Source organism: Leptonychotes weddellii, chromosome 2, assembly GCF_054177405.1.
Source record: "Leptonychotes weddellii isolate Sample4059 chromosome 2, ASM5417740v2, whole genome shotgun sequence".
Taxonomy (NCBI): domain Eukaryota; kingdom Metazoa; phylum Chordata; class Mammalia; order Carnivora; family Phocidae; genus Leptonychotes; species Leptonychotes weddellii.
In genome coordinates, this window is record NC_138370.1 from 120216648 (window position 1) to 120236695 (window position 20048).

At 41.0% G+C, this 20048-nt stretch overlaps 1 protein-coding gene across 4 annotated transcripts in view; it reads left to right on the top strand.

Moving 5' to 3' along the window:
- The first annotated feature begins 7896 nt into the window (after positions 1-7896).
- Positions 7897-20048, top strand: part of ANTXR2 (ANTXR cell adhesion molecule 2) — a 149734-nt gene continuing 137582 nt past the window's right edge. For 3 of the 4 annotated variants that reach the window (XM_031041750.2, XM_081812265.1, XM_081812266.1), the window contains exons 1-3: positions 7897-8973; positions 9631-9702; positions 11771-11842. In XM_031041750.2, the coding sequence (XP_030897610.1) occupies positions 8822-8973; positions 9631-9702; positions 11771-11842 (296 nt within the window). In that variant the 5' untranslated portion in view covers positions 7897-8821. The remainder of the gene's footprint in view (positions 8974-9630; positions 9703-11770; positions 11843-20048) is intronic. The other variant, XM_006745642.3, reaches the window with a different exon arrangement.

Here is a 20048-nt window from a genome sequence, read left to right on the forward strand (position 1 = left end):
GTGCCATTTTATGGGAGTGTTTAGCCCATTCATGTTGAGAATGATTATTGAAAGATATTAAAAGAGCCTTTCTAAAAAATTTTTTTTGCTTTATGAAAATGGTGGATACAAAGGTATAGGATGCCTCTCTTCCATGATGGATTGCAGGCAAGAAAACAAGGACAAACTTGAATTCTCTCGGCTGAACGGATTAGCTAAGAACGTCGCTCTTTAGACATTGTCCTTAGATACAACTCCCAGGATCATCCTGTCCTTTTTATTTGTTTGTTTCTTTTGAGGAAGGTGATAGATATGGAAGAATTAAGATTGAGTACTGTTAATTTTTAATGCACCCAGCATCAAAACCAGCTGGTTGAAAACCGGCGATGTTGATCAAAAAGACAAAGTTGATAGAAGCATCTTAAAAACTATAAATTGTTATCCACATTTGTTTCTATTGTTATTTTCCAAGTTTTATATTACTATAACACATCATAAAATAAATATTACAAAGATAATTTAAACTCTTCTAAGCTATTTTATATTGTACCCTCTTAAAAGTAGGAGTAAATATGCAACTTGTTTGTTTAAAGTAATCTGGGAGAAGCAGATTGAAAGATTACCTATGTCCTTTGCAATTTTAATCATTCCTAGCTGTAACTTGTTTCATCTCCCTTCTGAGTTGTCTGTTTCTATCTACAGTCACTCCCATTCTTTGAATTTCTTATTTAAAATTCCTACTTCTGTGTCCATAAGTAGCTAAAAAGATTTGTACTTGTCTTGCAAGATTCTCAAAGAAGTAGATTGGATCTTCTTCTTCTTTTAAAATCTAATTTCTCTTTTTCCTCCAGAGTCTGAGGAATGATATCGAGGAGAGGAATGATATCAAATAAGTGCAATGGATAATTTAAACATTCACAATTTCTTATCTCTTTTCTTCCATTTATAACCTTTTACTGTAATTATAAATGGCAGCAAAATGACTAACTTAAGTTTCACAAAGATTATAGAATGTTAGAAATTGTGGATGTCTTTGAAAACAGAATCTGATGTAGCTACTTTAAATGAAACGGACTTATTAAGGAATATAAGTAGCTCATAGAGTCATTTGGATTGTTGAAGGAGAGTGAAGTCCAAGCATTCAGGAGCAACTCCCCCAGAACAGTCCAGCACTGGGCTGCAAGGGAGCTACCTGCCCAGCTCTGTGGAGATCAGGGAGGAGGTGAGCCCGGGAACCACCTCATGAGCCCCAGATGCTGCCTCCTGGGCACAACCTCTGTTATGACCTGCACCAGCAAAAGGGACACTCCATGCCCTGCCTCTCTCCTCCTGTAACTCGGTTCTGATTCAACGTCTGGCATGAGCATACGCAGGTGGATTCTAAACCATGACGAAACCTGCCTACAGGGCAGTTTGGGAAATGCCCATTTTAAGCTTTTGCTAGAATGCGGAAGGACTGTTTAGAGGGGAGTTAGATCAGTGTTGAGTGAGTGCATTCATGGTGTCCTCCATTCCAATCTTCTTTTTTCTTTGATTCTCACCTCTCCCCCAGGTGGGAGGTGATAAACAGCAAAATGACTCCAATTTGAAATTTGGAATATGAATCAAGTTGTGTCAAGATGCCTCAAGGACTTATGAGAATAACTATTTTCCCAATTTCTTCTTTGTAACTTCCTTATCTGATGGTGAAAAATGTACCTTCCTTTTTCTCTATTTATTGAATTTGTCAATCCTTTTGTATGTAATTACTTTCTTGTCACCATTGCTCCCTGCCCCCCAACACTGATTCCTTCATCCTACAGGAGTTCTGACATTATCACCACTCAGACTCTGACACTGAACCTGGCTGTTTCATTGCCTGGGCACTTCCTACACCCATCTGAGCTCTGATACCCTAAGGGGTGACCCTTGCAAAAAAAGTCCTCCATATATTTCTTGGGTTTCAGTACCCCCCACCGGGCTGCTCCCTGTTTGGAAGCTCTCCTTGACTCTTGCTTGGGTTCAGCCCCACACCAGGCTGACAGCCTTGTGCTGAATTCCTCTTCACACGGCTGGTTCTTATACCCTGCACTCTGCCGCCAGCTGCCTTCCTGCTCCACTCATGCTCCAACATTCCAGACAGCTTTTCTCCAGTGTAGACTCTCTCCTCTCCCTGTTCATGCTTGGACACCCTGAACCAGGGTGACACCCATGCACAAATCCATGCTTGGGCTCCAGCTACTCCACAATGAGCATCCCCCTCGTACAGATGTTCTTCTCCCTTCACTTAGGCTCAGAAACCTCAGAGTGGTCTGGGCCACCTCTACATACACACGCAGACACAACCTCTTCACCTGGGCCATTCTTTGACTCCTCGTGTTTGGCCACTTCCATCCCATGTGGACATTTCTCTCACCCTTCTTGGGCTCCAGTACCCCATGCCAGGCGGCCCCTCCCTGTAGCAGAGGGATGGTCCTCAATCGGCTTGGCCTCTGACATCCTGCTCTGAACTACTATAGCTCCTGTCCACCCTGACACCATTTGCTTGCACCCATCTAATGGCTTTTGGCCTGAATGGTTCTGTAAGGGAATGGAAAGAAGAGATAGAATTTGACACCTGGAACATGATGTCAGGGAAAGGGGGGTACAAATGAGGTAGGACTCAAAGGTATAGTTGTGTATGTGGGGACACAGTGACTATCGTGGTTTCTCTGGAGCATAGAATATGTGGGGGTCTTGTTCGAGGTGTGGATATAGAGCTGATCTGTGCTGCTATGGTGGAGGGCCTTAAATCGTTAGGAAATGATCCCTCATTGGCAGTTGTTAGGTAGGTGATTATTGTGATTGACTTTACACTTGGGAAAATGAATTACACTGAAGTGTGTGGATGTGGGAAGACGGAATACTACTAGAAAAATTCCACTGAGCGTTGAGAAACTGATCTGGAGAAGAAGGGAGGCAGTTACATGACTTTCATTCCAGGACACCGGTCTGAGCCTGACCTAGTTTGTGAAGGTCTGACATTGCACATGAGATAAGACTTTTATCAACCCAGCTGCCAGGTAGCTTGGCTTTTTGTGGATGTTCTGGATGCTGTGGCTGCAACACCTGGATTCCTCCTCGGGGACTGAGGCCCTCGTTCCCCACAGCCAGGAGCTGGGCTGCTGACGGCTCCTAGCCCAGTTCTTTCTTCTAATTGCCCTCAGCCAAAGGAAGCTGCTTTGCCCAAGGGTATGCTTCCTCTATAGGGGCAGGCCACATTTAATGACTGGTCCCTGAGGGGACACAAAACACTGGCCCCGTTGCCTCACTCAATTCAGGACCACTGGAAAGGACCATCCCAGCTCCAGAGCTACTTTTGGGGTTGGCTGAGGCTTCCTTTGCAACTGTGCCATGGTTCAGCTTTCCCTCTGACCATTCCTACCTGCTTCCGTTGCCCTCCAGGTTTTGCTTCTGAGGGAGCATGCTCCAGTATACCTCCTGCATGCGAATCTCAGAGTCTCAGGTCTGCTTCTGGGAAACTGGATTTAAAACACATTTAATCCCAAATGCAGACCCTGTTGTCATGCATAGAGATGTTAATTTAGTAGCAATCACACTTCCCAAAAGCGGTTACTCCACTCTCAGGAACTATTTCAGGTACTGGGGAAATCTACTGTAATGACTGTACTCAATACAAGTTAAATAAGCTTTGTCACCTATTGGTATGAAGATTTATTTTCTTCCTCTGAATCACTCTAGATATCATATAATGAATCACTCCACATGTAATGTGGATATGAATCACTTCCAGTGTGGTATTTAACTTCCAGGAGAGTCATATTTGTCATTGTGGATGTCATACAAAGATATTTACTGAAAACAATATAGATAATGTGATTTTTAACACATAAAGGATATGTTTATTTTATTTTTCTGTTTATTGTTGTCGCCTTTGTGCCCCTTCTGTTAGTTGTTTGTGGGGGAGGGGGGAGTTAGAAGTAACTTGGTGATAGGATATTGGAAAAGTGAACTCCTGAGAGCAGGGAATAAGATTTGTGCTTAGAACAGCAATAGATACATAGTAGGTATCAAGAAACATTAGTTAAATGAAAGTCAGTAAATTAAAAAAAAATTAGAAAATAAATAAATAAAATCTAACATGACTTCCATAGGAGCTCTGCAGGTAAAAGAGGTAGACAATGATAGTGAACACTTTTAGTTATCAGGTGTCAATTTCAAGCAATTCGAACTGCATGAAACGGAGTTTAAAATGTTTTTGGATTTATTAGCATATTTTATGTAACAGTGATCAATTCTAATATTGAATTAGAAGTTTGGTTTGGTACAAAGAGTCATTTTCAAAGAATAGAGGCTTGCATGTATTGTGAAGCAAAATACTTCAGCAGAAGTCCAGATGATTTGGTAAAAGAAAAGCACTTTAGATTTGTTTCTCTAATTCACTCTAACTTCTCTCTCTCTGTTCAGACATCTGCATTCCCTACCCCATTCTTGATTTACAAGTGAAAGTTACACAGGGTTCCAGCATGTCTACTGAGGTGCAAAAGTCAGTTTGAAACCTTACCTGGCTAGTGTTCAGTTGACACAATGCCCAAGGCCTCTCACCTGAGACAGGGGAACAGAAAGGGGTACTGTCAACACTGTTCCTTCTTATGCCTTGGTGAAATTCCCAAACCTGCTCTTGCTTTCCCTGTCCCTCACTATTACTTGGGAATAGGATGGCCAACAGCCTCCTTCGCCATGGACCATCCCAGGGACTGCTCCAGTTTTAGCAGTTCCTGTTAGCTGAAAGCCCTGTCTCCGTGGATACCCCTCAGTCTGGGGCAAATCTGGACAGTTGGTTGCCTCCATAATTAATGACCTTCCCCTAATTTTTGCTAGGTAAAAGAGATTTGATTAATTATTTGTCTCTGCAAGGTGAGGCCACTTCCCTGCTTCATAATAGATCTTCCATGAGCAAATTTCCAGAAATGGGCTCAATTAGTTACCCAGACAAACAAATAAACAAAAGAATGTAATGTGCTTTAGTGTGTCAATCAGCTCAGCTGGTCTTGTAGTCAGGACGGAAGAACTGAGTAGGAAGACACCAGGAGGGCCTGGGAATTTTGAGGAAGAACAAGTTTTAAGTTCAAGATATTTTCCTCAGTTTAGGTGTAGGACATGATGGGTTCTTGGATCAGTTTGTAGGGTCTGAGAAGATGAGCAGACAATGAATCAAGAAGCCAAGGGAGGTGGGAATGCAAACTGGTGCACCCACTTGGGAAAACAGTATGGAGGTTCCTCAAAAAGTTAAAAATAGAACTATCCTACAACCCAGCAATTGCACTACTAGGTATTTACCCGAAGGATACAAAAATACTGATTCGAAGGGGCACATGCATCCTGATGTTTATAGCAGCATTATCAAAAGTAGCCAAATTGTGGAATGGGGCCCAAATGTCTATCGACTGATGAATGGATAAAGAAGATGTGGTGTGTGTGTGTGTGTATATATGGAATATATATGGAATGGAATATTACTCAGCCATCAAAAAGAATGAAATCTTGCCGTTTGCAAGGACATGGATGGAACAAGGGTATATTATACTAAGAGAAATAAGTCAGTCAGAGAAAGACAAATACCATATGATTTCACTCATATTTGGAATTTAGGAAACAAAACAGATTAATATAGGGGAAGGGGGAGAGAAAAAAGAGAGTGAGGCAAACCATAAGAGACTCTTAACTACAGAGAACAAACTGGGGGTTGATGGAGGGAGGTGGGTGGGGGACGGGCTAAATGCGGTGGGCATTAAGGAGGGCACTTGTGATGAGCACTGGGTGTTATATGTAAGTGATGAATCACTAAATTCTACTCCTGAAACCTATATTACACTATATGTTAATTAACTAGAATTTAAATAAATACTTGAAACAACAACAACAAAAAGAAGCTAGGAGAAAAGAAAGCCAATAAATGTGAAATTAGAATACTTCATCATGAGACTAGAGTACGTGGTGAGCCTCCTGCCTCATATTTCTTCATCTTCTGTCCCCCTTTTAAACTAGTTGTTACTACTTTCTGACAGATTTCCCCCCAGATTTTATTCAGTCATGTACTGATATGGTATTAATTGCTAAGGTATATTGTATCCTTGATTTGTCTTGATTAAAAGTAAAGTTGAAAATGGAGACCAGTTTTAACCAACAGTAAATAATAAAAACCTTGACAAGAAACTTTAACAGGCTGCTGATACAAGTTTGCTGAAGACGTCAGCCTGTTTCAGCTTTGTTGTGGGAAGGCAAAGTGATTAGTGTGTCCACAGTGGGGCCCAAATGTGAAAGAAGAGGAGGTATAGCACATCCCCGGAGAACCAATGGCTACAGAGGAATTAAAATTTCGGAACCTCAAGAAAAGATGAAGCCAAAGAGGACAGATTTAGGATGCTTTGAATATATTCATCCCTTTCCTTAGACTTTCTTCTAGAGCTCAATTATTTGAAATTTCTAACAAAAGTATGTTATCTTCCATTCTGTCAGCCAACCACTTGTCCTATCAGTACCCTCTCTACCCCATCAGGTAAGAGGCGGATGGTACTGGAATTTCCGTCACCAAGTGGCAGATATTTCCAAACTGGGGGTCTGAGTTTATTAAAGCTTTCATCCATTCATATCCCTCAGTTTAGCTGCTATAGGGGTGATGGTCCAAGGTACCATTTTATTGTGCCCCGATATTATAATAGCTTCCTGACTGGTCTCCTTGCTTTCATTCTTGCTGCTTCCAAATCCATTGTGTCATATCAGCTAGAATGATCTTTGAAAAGCAGAGATCATAATACTTCATCCTCTATCCCACTGCATGGGTTAAAACCCTCTAATGGACTCCCATCACACTTAATATAAAATATCCGAATTGTTTGTCACAGTCTACAAAGCACCACATAATCTGGCCCCTGCCTGCCTTTCTTACTTCATCTTACCCACAAAGTTCTAGTCATTCTGCTTTTCTTTCCTTTTTCTTAAATGTGCTAAGCCAATCCCTATGGTGAACTGCAAAAGCTAGGAACGTTTCCTCTTTTGGTTCTTGGAATAGCTGGTTGCCTTTTGTTAGTCACCTAGTCAGTCATTCTCTATCATATTACCATATTTTAACTCTTTGCAAACCACCTGCTAATATGGATATTTACTTATTTATCTTGGTCTGGTTTTCCTCCTCAACCAGACTGCAAGCTTCATGAAAGCCGGGGCTTGTCATCTTGTTCTGAACAGTGCCTAATAGATAATTGGTACTCAGTAAATCTTTGTTAAAGTGACTGGTTTCTATTCCCAAAGAGCTTACAAATTTGGTTGTACACGGAAGATAATGTAAATGAAAAGTTCAATACACATGACAACAAACAGAAGAGATGCTAAAAGGCAATATGTGATTCAGCACTATATGAACTTTTTCTCATAAAGCATCGACTTAGATAAAATATAAAGGAGGAGGGGACACATCATATTCCCGTCAGTGAGACTGCAAGTTCTGAAAGCCAGTTTCAACAGGGGGAAGGCCGAAGTCACAGGTGGAGGTGATGGGCAGGAGAGAGGCAGAACGCACGCAGAATGAGTAAGCAGAGAATGTGAATGAACTCAAACTCCAACTCCAGCACAAGTTTGGCAAGGACGGCCTAGCTTGTTGCAAGATGAAATTTTTAATTATCTGGAATTTGGGGTAGATGACAGTTGGATGGAATATTTTGAGGTACAACTTTCCAGTCCTAAAGAGTTCTGCCAAGGGTCAGGACTCCACCCTTCCCCTCCCCCGCCCCGTTTTGGCTCTGTGAGACGAAGCTTCAAAGTAGGTTTAAACAAAGAGGAAGTCGCCTTACTTAGGTAGCCCCGAGGCAAGTACAGCGGCGCGAGCGCCGCGGTAGTGGGGGTGGGGCGGAGTGGGGAGGCCACCGCCTCCCTGGGAATTGCTAGTCCCGGTCTCAGCCACAGAGTGCCTTTCCACACAGCGGCTGAAATAGGCCAGGCCTGCAGGCTACACGGGTCTGTTTAGTTTTAGAGGACATTTGTTGTTCTAAACTCCTTTTCCCCTTCAGAAATCTGGCAAGCGTTAGTCTTGTTCCACTCCGCACGAACCCACAAGTGTGCGTGTGCGGCTTCAGATCAGGCCCCGCCCTCAGACGCACACTGACACACAGAGAGACCTGGCCAGATCTTGCTCTTGGCCTTGACTGAAGCGGCTTCTCTGGAGCCACTAACCCCAGGGCCCGCTCAGCCTCCACCCCTAAAGGGGACCGCCCGGCTGCACTGCGCCAGAGCGGAGCCCTAGGAAGAAAGTTTGGAGTGCCGAGGCGAGTTGTGGGCCGCGGGATAAGGGAACCGGCGGACGGGGATCTTCACTCCAAGTTTGTGCGGCCGTCCTCGCGTCCCGGGGGCGCCTGCCCCGCCGCGCACTGCAGCCGCGGGACTTCAGCGCTCCGGGCGGAATGGGACTGCCGCTCCGGTTCCGCGGCCGGTGCTAGAGGCTCGGCCAGAAGCCGAGGGGGAACTTCTCTTGAGCGCTGTCGCCGTGGGCCCTCATTGTCTGCAGGAACTCTCCGGAATCCGGAGGGGGAGGACTGGATCGCTCTTCCACTGGGATTCGTCAAGAGTTCCGGCGGCAGCTGCGGCGGTTGCGGTGTCTCCCTTTGTCCTCCTAGGACCTCCCTCCCTTCCTTTTTCCCTCTCTCTGTCAGTTAGTGGGTCCTGCTGCCCCGGGCGCCGGCCCCCCTCATCAGCTCGCTGTTCCCTACCCCGGGGTGCGTCCCTGGTAACTCCTACCACTTTAGCGTCCCCACTGAGTCGAGCCGAGGGGGCTGCGAGCAGGAGGCAGCCGCAGGCCCCTGGCCGCAGGATGGTGGCGGGGCTCTCTCGGGCCCGCAGTCCCGGGAGCTGGCTGGTCCCCGGGCTGTGGCTGCTGGTGCTCAGCGGTCCTGGGGGGCCGGTGAGCGCCCAGGAGCAGCCCTCCTGCAGAGGAGCCTTTGATCTCTACTTCGTCCTGGACAAGTGAGTGCCGGAGGGAGGTCCAGGGTCTTCTGGTGGGTGGCATTGGATGAGCTGTGGCTGGGGAGACGGAGATGCGTGTGCGCCCTGGGGAGGGGTGCTAGAAAGCCGACGACGGGTGCTTTGTGCTATGCCCGTCCGAAGGGCAAGCGCTTTCTTATCTGTGCTGGCTGGGTGGTGATCGGAGGAGCCCCGAGCTGCTGGGCTCTCTGGGAGGTGGGGTGGTCACTGTTTGCCAGCCCTGGGGCCTCTTGGGAAATGGGAGAGTGTCTGTTTGGAGTAGCTGTCTGCATCCCTGTTTCTCGGCCCCCTCTGGCTTCGCCCCCTCTGGCTTCACCCCCTCAACTGGCTAAAGTTTGCCGGGTCTGATCCAGATCACAGCGCTTTCGTTGTAGCCAGGAAAACCCCAGGGTCAAAGTACTCAAGGTGGTTTGCATTTCCTGTGAAGGAGGGTTGTGTTTATTTTGAAGAGGCGGGATCCTACTCCAAACAATTGGGCAGGTGGTCCCTGAAGATGGGTTGGCTTCCCTGATTCTTTTAGTGCCTAAGTTTCAGCTGCCGATACTATTACTTTGCTTGAAGTAGAGGCCGGGTTACCCCCCACGTAAATGTTTTGTTTTTGGTTTGTTTGTTTCTCATCAGTTCAATTTCATTTTACAGGTCTGGGAGTGTGGCAAATAATTGGATTGAAATTTACAATTTTGTCCAGCAACTTACCGAGAGATTTGTGAGGTATTTTTCCTACTTTACTTTTACAGGCAGGGGAGTTTGAGGTGGAGGGAAGTAGACTGAAGTGTAAGATATTCCTTTTTTGAAACCTTTCGCAGGGAAAGCCTCTCATGAAATGTTGATTTTTAAGTGCCTCAAGACCATTATTACACACATGTAGTTATTAGGACAGCCCTTCAGTTGTTCAGGGCTTATTTCATCTGGATCCCAGAAACTTGGCTCAGGCCCTTGGGAAGCATCTTCAAATACTATTACAAATGTCTTTTCCTTTCTGATTTTTCATCTGTTTTGAATTTTAGTTGCGCTTTCTCATAATTTATCACATAAAACAAATTTTATGCTAATAGTATCCATAATGTATTTTTCTTTCCACACAATTCTTAGCATTGTAGAGGTCCTCATTTAAAAAAAAAAGTGTTGGTAAACTTCCAATGAACATGTGTTAATAACCCACTACCAGAAAAGGCACTTGTGTGTGTTTAAAGAGACGACTTGTGTTTACCCAATGTGTGGGTGTGTGGCTGGTTTAAAATTTAACTGTTCTATATATGCAATAAGCCTTACTAGGAAAGACTGGTTTTTTCTCCTATAAAAAGCATAACTGCTGTGAAATCCAGCTTACTCTCTTATTTAGAGGTAACTAGGAATTAGTGGCATCTCTATTTAAAAATAACCCCAGAACACCAGGCTTTTGAGCCTTTTTTTCTTCTTCTTCTTCTTTTTTTTTTTTTAAAGAAAAAAATGCAATGAGCAAATGCAAGTTTATCAAGATAATGGAAAGGACACAAAAAGGAGCTGTATCATTAAATATTGCTTCTTTCAGTCTTGTTAGCCCAAATGTTTTCTGTAAAACAGGCTTGTATGATCAAAACATTTTGAAAGTCATGTTGCAAGTAACTTCAAACAATCTGTAGAGGCCTAGGCAATCCTTGCTTTCAGTTATTGGCAGCAGTAAACTTATCCCTATAAAAATGTATGCTTGTCCATGTTCAATCATCAGTCTCCTGCTTAAGAAGCCAAGTATAACACTCATTTCTGGACAAGGTCTGAAGTAAAACTGTTTAGGAAAGAAAAATAAATAAGTCCCTCTATCTTTAAATGTTAAATGCAGTAGGGACAGTTGTTTATAAATTTTCTGATTTAATCCGAGAGTGTGCAGAGAGCATCACATAGATTTTGATCGAAAGTAGTAGATCATTTCAATACACCATTTTGAAGAAGTGGGGCTTTTATTGATTTGGTCTGGTTTGCAAGTTGGAATTCTCTGATAACACAGTTCTCTGGCTCAAATTTAGTTGCTTAGTTACTAACTCATAATACATTGTAGAAAGCGAATAAAGGCTGACTACTGGAGAGAATATCTTCAAATATGGATAAACCTTTGAGATCATTCTGATCTTCAGTTTATAGATCTTAGTTTCCTGTCTTCAGTTTCAGATCTTAGTCGTAGTTGTGTAGAGTGTCTTGGAGACAAGAACCATTCTGTGAGATAAATGCCTAAGGCTCAAAAGATGTAGCCGACTGGGGCAGGTGTTGCCAGTGGGAAGTATGATGTTTGAGATTAGGACAATTGGAAATGTCTAATCAAAACGGATTTGTTAGTCTCTTTCACATTGTCCATGATACTCTTACTTCCGGATCACTTTTGTCTCATAATTGTGGTAATTAAATCAAACTGACTGCTCTCCAGCCCAAAATATTGCTAATGACAATTGCTCAGAAGGGTCTGGCCTCCTTTAAGGAGATGAGGTAGAACAGGGAAAATAGGTAAAGGGAGAAGTATTTTCTACGAAAGGATTTTACATTGGCCTAGAATTCATCTTTCTAGGTAGTCTCTTCCCTAAATGGCCTTGTGGGTCATGGAGGATTGAGTGCTGAGAAGCACTGACTAAATCCAAGATGGCTTATGCAGTAATGTTAAGCAGAGTTAGTGTATCTATGTAGGGAGTTCCATTTAAAAGAAGCCTGGACCATCAGAGTCTGATTTTAACTGAGACTCCATAGCTATGTATCTGTATTGTATCAATATTTCTTTTAAAAATGTTTAACTGCCTCTTTTCTTATATTGCAGCCCTCAAATGAGATTATCTTTCATTGTGTTTTCTACTCAAGCAACCATTATTTTGCCATTAACTGGAGACAGGTTAGTGCATTATCATTTCACTGTAGGCTTTTAGTAGAGACTAATCTTAAAGGAATGATTGATATTTCCAAGTGGTGATTCAGGCCTCCCAGTGGAATCAAGCAAATGCAGACAGTTTAGCTCTGTTCACTAATAGAGGAGAAAGGAGGTATGAGTAATATAAAAGAGCAGATAATCTGAAAATCGATATCATTCTTGTTGGTTCTGAAATGTACAATGAAACCCAGATCTCTGCCTTAGTTGTCATTTTAGTAAGGGAGGCTGGTGTACTTTGTTTTGCATAGTATGTGGATTTCTGCAAAGTTATACTTGAATATAGCTTTTTTTTAATAAATTATTTTTTTCTTTAAAAATGTCGAGAAAATATAATATTTATTTATGTATTTTGTTTGTTTCAACTTTTTATTTAAACTCTGGTTAAAGAAACATAATATTTAAAGGGACTCAGGGAGAGAACTTATTTATACTTTGCAGAGTTAATTTGGAAAATTGTGTGTGTGTGTATATATAGATAGATAGATAAACTTCTAATTTATTTGTGCTTTAAGTTTACTTGTTTCTGGAGAGGAAATACCTCTGTAGATGAGGAGTCCAGCTTATGACCTCCGTCTTCTCATTGATACTTTTCTTCCATACTTTCTTGTGTGCATCTGGGTGTCATCAAGAGTCAGAGCAATAGTAGTCCCTTGGAACCCACATGAAAAGCTTTTGCTTTGCTTCCATGAAAAGAAATTTTGTTCATTGCCCAGCTTAATTTTCAAAGATCCAGATAGATCTCCTAATGGAGTCTATTCGTTAGAAGAAAGAAAGAACAGTGTTAACATTTATAGAGTGCTTATGTAGGGAAAAGCACTTAGCATGACACCAGACACAGAGTGGACTCTCAGTAATTGTCACCTGCGTATGCTGTGCCAGGTTCTCAGTTAGGCACTTTGAAGATGAAGTGTAGTGATTGGTCAGCAAAATTGGTATTGTTTAGAAATGCATGGAAAGGGTTTAAAATGTTAATCTAAATTCGAGATTCTTCCTTTATCATTGGTTAAATCTGAAAGAGGAGAGGACTGGGATAAAGAGGCTTCTATTTGAAGAGGTAGCATAAACATAAGCATGTTGCAGTTAAGAGTCACTGAACCAATTTACTAGCCAAATGGTCATGGACAAGATACTTAACCTCTTTATGCCTCGGTTTTGTCCATTTCTGTAATGATGACAATGATGATGGTGATAACAATATCTGCCTCATAAGGTTGTTGTGAGAATGAAGTCAGTGAATGTGGAGAATGCAGGACAGAGTCTGGTGCGTATGTATTCAAGAGATGAAAGCTCTGTCATCGCTATTATTTGTTACTGCTACTATTGTTATTATTTGGAGCTAGGGAATATGTAGTATTTTAATGATTAGTGAGGAATGATGCTTACAAATAGGGATAATTGTCCTGCTTGAAAGGATTTATAGTATTCAAGGAGAAGTGATAATAATGCTACTTACAACTTGTATACAGTTCACTCCTCTGTCCCTTTTTAAATAGAAATACCTTCTGTTTTAACGAATGGCACTATTTGTGGCATGCTGAATTAGTGGGGGGTGGCAGAAAGTACACTAAGAAGGCCTCGGTTAGAATTACAGCCGTGCCACTTACTGATTGAGAGACGTGGGGCAAATCATCTGCTCAGTGTGTCGGCTTTTATGTGTGTAAACCGCAGACATAATTGGCCATGTTTTCTTTCTTTCTCTTTTTTTTTTTTTTTTGAACTCTTTTTTTTTTTTTTTTAAAGATTTTATTTATTTATTTGAGAGAGAGAGAATGAGAGAGAGAGAGCGCATGAGGGGGGAGGGTCAGAGGGAGAAGCAGACTCCCCGCTGAGCAGGGAGCCCGACGTGGGACTCGATCCCGGGACTCCAGGATCATGACCTGAGCCGAAGGCAGTCGCTTAACCAACTGAGCCACCCAGGCGCCCTCTTTCTTTCTCTTTTAAATCTTTATTATTGACACTCTTCTGTGCTTTCTTAGAGAGTTGTTGTAAAGATCAAAATAAGACAACGCAGAGAAAAGTACTTTTTATATCACAGAACAGTCTCCATTAAAGGGTATTATTTTCTGCTCCTAGTTGTTCTTTCACTAATTTTATTTTATTAAGTCAGTAACTTCTCAAACTTCTCTGTGCTGGGTATTTGGGTATAGGGTCACTTTTCATCCATTACCTGCTCTCAAGTGTGTAGAAACAGTTCACATATTTAGATACAAAATTACTGAAAAAATGCTTCCACAACTATTGTGGATCTTTGTTTCAAAGCCTAGACATTGGAATTCTACCTATATAAACTTTCCTGATGTCCTAGGTCACATCACAGAGAGACCTGACTAAATGAGACACACAGTGGGTTTCACAATTTTGGTTCTGTTGTTCATAATTCTTCATTCCTTTGGTTATTATCAGAAGTACTTCTTTCCTGTTTCTCAGAGTGTTGCTAAATATTTTCAGTAGAGATGAAGAAGATTGGAAGGCAGTAATCCTTACAATAGAGCAGTGTCTTAACCATCTGAGCCACCCAGGCGCCCTAGAGCAGTGTCTTCTTATAGAATTTCAACATGGTGTCCAATACTCTGTGAGTACATGGATAGAATAATAAACTTGGCAAGATATGATCAGTTATACATTTTATATACTCATAAAAACTTTACTCTTCTAAGTGTTTCAGTTTGAAACACTCTTCTCTTGCCCCCATGATTTTTATCCTCTGTGTATCTGTTAGCTCATTCATCCACTTATCTACCTACCTGCTTGCTTACCTTATAGATGATGTATTGAGTGTTTTGGGCTCTGGGGGCAACACAAAGATGGATAATCTAGTGTGTGTGAGAGTAAGGAGTGTGCGCATACACTTAAATAGCTCAGGGCTGTATTATAGGATCAGATAAAAGTGCCATGTTGATTCAATATGGACAAATCTGGCCTCTCAGTATTAGAGAATTTGAATCAAGAGTAATTTTAAAGGATATTTTTAGTTATTATGCTACGTAATTGGGGATAGTGAATTATGCTCACTTCTATTCAATACGATCTTAATGATGTAAAAGTGATTTAGTTAAAAACATTTAGTGAACAGTTATTATGTGCTAGGCAGTGTGCAAAATGCTTTCCATTCATTACCTCATTTCATCCTCATATTAATACATGTAATACATATTGTTATTATCTTAACTTTACAAATGAGGAAATGGAAGCTAAGGAAGGTAATGTAGCTTATCCAAGGACATACAGTTAATACGTGGTGAGGGTATATTAGCCAGAATGGTCTTTTAAAATATAAAGTAGAGTATGCCCCTCTCATGCTTATGACAGTTCTAATGGCCTGGAATAGAAAGCCTATGTCTCCTAATGGCCTAAAAGCCCTACCTGATTGCCTTACCCAATCCGCTCCTGTAACATTGTGTGCCACAGTTTAGCCCACTGGTCTTTCCATTCCCTGACCAGGCCAGGCTTCTTCCCACATTAGGAATTTTGCCCTTTCTCTGCCCCAGAACTTCCCCTGGCTAGCTCATTCTTATTCTTTAGGAATCATCCCATGCGTCCCCTCCTCTGAGACCCTTAGCCACAGGCACCCTGGCCCTCCTCCCCAGAGATTGGTCGTGATAGTCTATTTGGTTATCACTTTTTGAAATTATTCTGTTAAGTAATTTATTTTTATCTCCATCACCCTAACATAAATTGCATGAGAGCAGAGGGGTCTTCTTTGTCTTGTTCACCCACATACTTGATACCAGAACAGAACCTGGCACACAGTAGATGCTCAACAAATACTCGCTGGATGAATGGTTGAATTGGTCACTCTAGAACCTGAGTTATTAACTACTATCATATATTTTCTCTCTTTGAGAAATGATAAATGATGACTTAGATTTGCTAAGTTTCTTTCCTACTCTTGTAGATCAGTTATAAACTTTTCCAACACTCTTCTTAATGTATTTTTTCCCAAATTGAAAAAGTCATATAATTGTTTAACCTAAGCACAATAATCAATTACTTAGGAAAAAATATTCCTTAGGCAGACTTATAGGAACTTAAAGAGAGAAGTCATTTGATTAAGTTTAGATAATATATACATTTCTATTATTTGAAAAGATTTATTCTTATTCCTTAAAATCTGAATTAAAAATTTACTTGTGATAAAACAGTCCTTCATAAGAATTGGTAACTTATAAATTGGTTCATTAATTTTGCACAGAAATTTGGCAGTATCTGTAAAAATTTAGAAGGTTCCTATCAGCCATTCTACTTTTTAGGATTGTATTCCACTGAAATCCTAGCACCAGTGTGCAAAGATAGGTATGTGCAAAGTTGGACACTGAAGTGTTGTTCATAATAGTGAAAACTGTATTAAATCTAAATGTGTTTCAATTGATGTAATTTAAAAAAAATATGTAGAATGAGATGCTATGTAGTCATGAAAAGAATTGGAAAATCCATGTATATTAACATGAAAATTTATCTAAGATACATTAATTGAGAAAAGCAGGTGGCAGAACACTCTGTTAAGTATGATTTTATTTTTCTAAAATAAAAACAAAAAAATCTTTAACCGTTTTTATGGTGGGTGTGTGTGTGTGTGTGTGTGTGTGTGATCATAAATGCATGGAAAAAAGTCTGGAAGATATGCAAGAAACTGCTGACAACGATACTTTCTTAGCAGTGACATTCAGGGTGGGGAGAACCTTCATTTTTTAATTTCCATACACCTTAGTGATTCAATTTTATTTCAACACTATTATTTGTAAAAAAAACAAATGCTCAAAAAAAAAAATGTTACTGACTTCTTTAGCCAGAGATAGCTCTCTTGGAGTCAGAATGGAATTTAGGAGTTGGAAGGAGAAAGCATTCAGGAATAACACATATCCAGTTGCTATCTTGGGGGATCCTGAGGGTTCCTTGTTAAAATGAAAACACCAGGAGTGGACCTTAAGTCAGGTAGACATGGAAGCTATATACTCGTTGTGTGACCTTGGGCAAGTAATTTCACTTTCTGCTGGCCAGTTCTCTTGCCCGTTAGGAGCTAATCGTTCCTACCATATCGCAATGTTGGGATGATTAAATGCCTTTGACGCATGAGAAAGCCTAATTGATGTGGGAAGGAGTCTAAGGTTGAAATGGGATTTGGAGATTATCAGTGTACACTACCGCAATCATTTTCATCCTCAGGTGCCAGGATTCTAAGAGTAGTTTAGAGAGGTCAAATGAATTTGCTCGAAGTGACACAGCTAAGTAGTTCGAGCCAGGGTTCACGTGTAGTTCTGACTCCTGAGCATGAGCATTTAACCACTGCATTGCCTCAGACTTGCTGTGTTCCCCCTTCTGCACTTTTCACAATTAGTCAGAATTTGTCATAATTCAAAGACATGTTCTTCCTCTAAACCCGTTCTGTTCTCTTATAAACCAGTGATGTGGTGAGAGGAAGTGAATGTAGTTTTTTTTATTGTTGTTAATTGTATTAGAGAAGTGATTACTTCTGGTTAGAAAAGTCCGTCTGGGCCACACATCGTGCTAATCCTGAGAGGTCTGGGCAAGATAGCAGCTCAAGATTCTAGTCATGGGTATGCTAATAGTTATTTCAGTGCAGTCCCACGTCTGCTTTATATTCTAGAAAATGAAATACATGGTTACTCATACCTGGGAGACAAACCTGGCACACCCAAGTGGTAAAACGCAGAGGTCAATTTCTCATGACTTAGTAACGCACTGAATGGGGAAGTGGGGTAAAAAAATATACCAAATGCAGCCCAGTATGGACTTCAGGTGTGAGCCACGTACCACACTTTGGTAAGCGTAGACTAAGCAGGAGAGAATTTTTTCACAAAACCCAGATTGTGCAGAGCATTTTGTAAGCAGCTATTTATGAATCCAGAACTGCTACCTTGGGTTCATTGGTCTGGGCTCTGGACCACAGAGACATTGACACATGTTGGCCTTAGAGTGACATGTTAAATAAACAATAAGCAAGTTTTGATTCATGACGAAACAGCGCAAAACTTAGTGGCTTAAACAACAGCAATTTTATTACCGTTCACAATTCTGTGGACTGATGGCTTGGCTGGGAGGTTTCTCTGCCCCATGTGATGTTGTCTGATGCTGTAGGCATAGAGCTGGTTGTTGATTCTGGAGCTCAGCTAGAGCTGTTCAGTGGAATAACTTGGTTCTCCTCCATGTGTCCTCCTCATGTGGCATAGCTTCTCACGGTATGATGACTGGGTTCCAAGAGAGAGCTTTCCAAGAGCAAGTATTACAAGATGAAGGAAACAAAGTCCCCATTTTTTAAAGGATTGGACTCAGATGTCCAAGAATATCACTTCTACCGTATCCTATTGCCAAGCAGTAGCAGGACTAGGCCAGATTCAAGGGGGGAGGAGATAAATGCCATCTCTTGATGGGAGAACGGGCATATAGAGAGTGGGAAGGAATTGACAGAGGTCATATTGGAGATCACCTACTATAGATTTTATGAAAAGTAGTAATGAAACTCTAAGATGAATCTCTTTTGATATAAACATGTCAGCTTAGCGAAAAAATATAAACCTTGTATATGACCAAAATAACAAATTAGATTGGTAATTTGGGCTCTAGTCTTTAGATTCTAGTGTGACCCATAATCCATCTCAGTAAATTTTGAATGCGAAGTGTCCTTTACTTTTATTATTTTTTATTAACCCCTTCCTTTCATTCCTTTTATTCTTTTCCATAAATGAAAAATATTTGTTTATTAACATTAATACATTCTCTTTTACTTTTATATTTTTAATATTACCATTACGTCCTTCTTGAGTCATGTTAGAATAGATTGGCACATTTTGCTTTACCTCCATGATTTTAAATAGTATTATTAAATTTCAACTATCAAGGACTTAAGAATTAACAATAGGTAGAAATACTTTCTAGTATAATGTGAGGATAGAAGTTTTCTTAACTAGAAATGACTGCAAATTTTTAAAAATATCTTAAAATTTTGAGCTATAAAAGAAGTACATTTTGAGGTTGTTGGTATTCAACTATTTATTCAAGAACAATAGTGCACACTTATGGATATGATTTGTTGTTTGTGTGATTTAATATAAAGTTTTAAGGCTGTGTGTTTTGTGAGGGATGATTAAAGGGACAGTTCCCAAGTGAGGTTTATAAACTGTGACTAACAAAGCTGGTAATTTGTACTTAAGTTTTCTTCTATGGATAAAGGGATAGGAGTACAGTGAGTAGCTATTAACAGTTGGTTACTGATAATTGAATACTATGGGCTATGCAGTATATGAAGTGTTCTACATGTGATAGTACCTTTAATTTTGATTAAACTCCACTATGTAAGTACCGTCATCACCCCCATTTTTCAGATGGGAGAAATGGAGGGCCAGAGAGGCCATATAACTTACCCAGAGTTGCAAAACTAGGAGGCGTTAGGGCTGGGAATTGAGGCCAAAGTCCCATTGCTTGACCTGTATGTTGCATTCATTGATGCAGAGTGACATAAAGAAAGAATAGAGGGTTGGTTGGCAGATAACCTCACTCGGTCCCTGACTCATGATGTGATAAAAGAATAATAACTAATATCTGTGTAGCACGTACTTTGTACCAGACATTTTATATGCATTAGGATATGATAGGTGTTCAAGAAGAGCGACATGGCAGTGGAAAGGAGAAACTATGAGGAGGAGAGTTTGTTTTGGGCACTTCTCACTTTCTTTCTCCTGTCTCTCCTACTACCCTCTCTGTCCAGGCACCTGCTACCTTCTGAATGCTCAAAGCTGCCAAATAACATTATATTATAAATATCATAGTGGGGACCCAATAAATATCTATAAAAGGAATGAATGAAAACCCAACTGGGCAGGCATTATTATTTACATTTTATGGAGATGGAAACTGAGCTCCAGGACAGTAAACTGCTGGTGTATGCAGTTTATTAGTTGTAGAACTAGACCTTCAGTTCACTTCTGATTTACTCCAATCCATAAGTCTTCCTCCCTCATTACATAGCTTCCCATTTGACTTCTTTCCAGAACCTCCTCCCACCAAAGTTCAATGTAACACCTTCTTTCCTTCCTTTTTTCTTTTCCCTTCTCCTTTCTGGTTTCTGTATCAAAATGTTTCAACTCTCAGTTTGCTGAGGGAGCTCTCCTTGAAATCAAGGAGAAAGTAACCTGGGTGAACAAAATCCTACTAA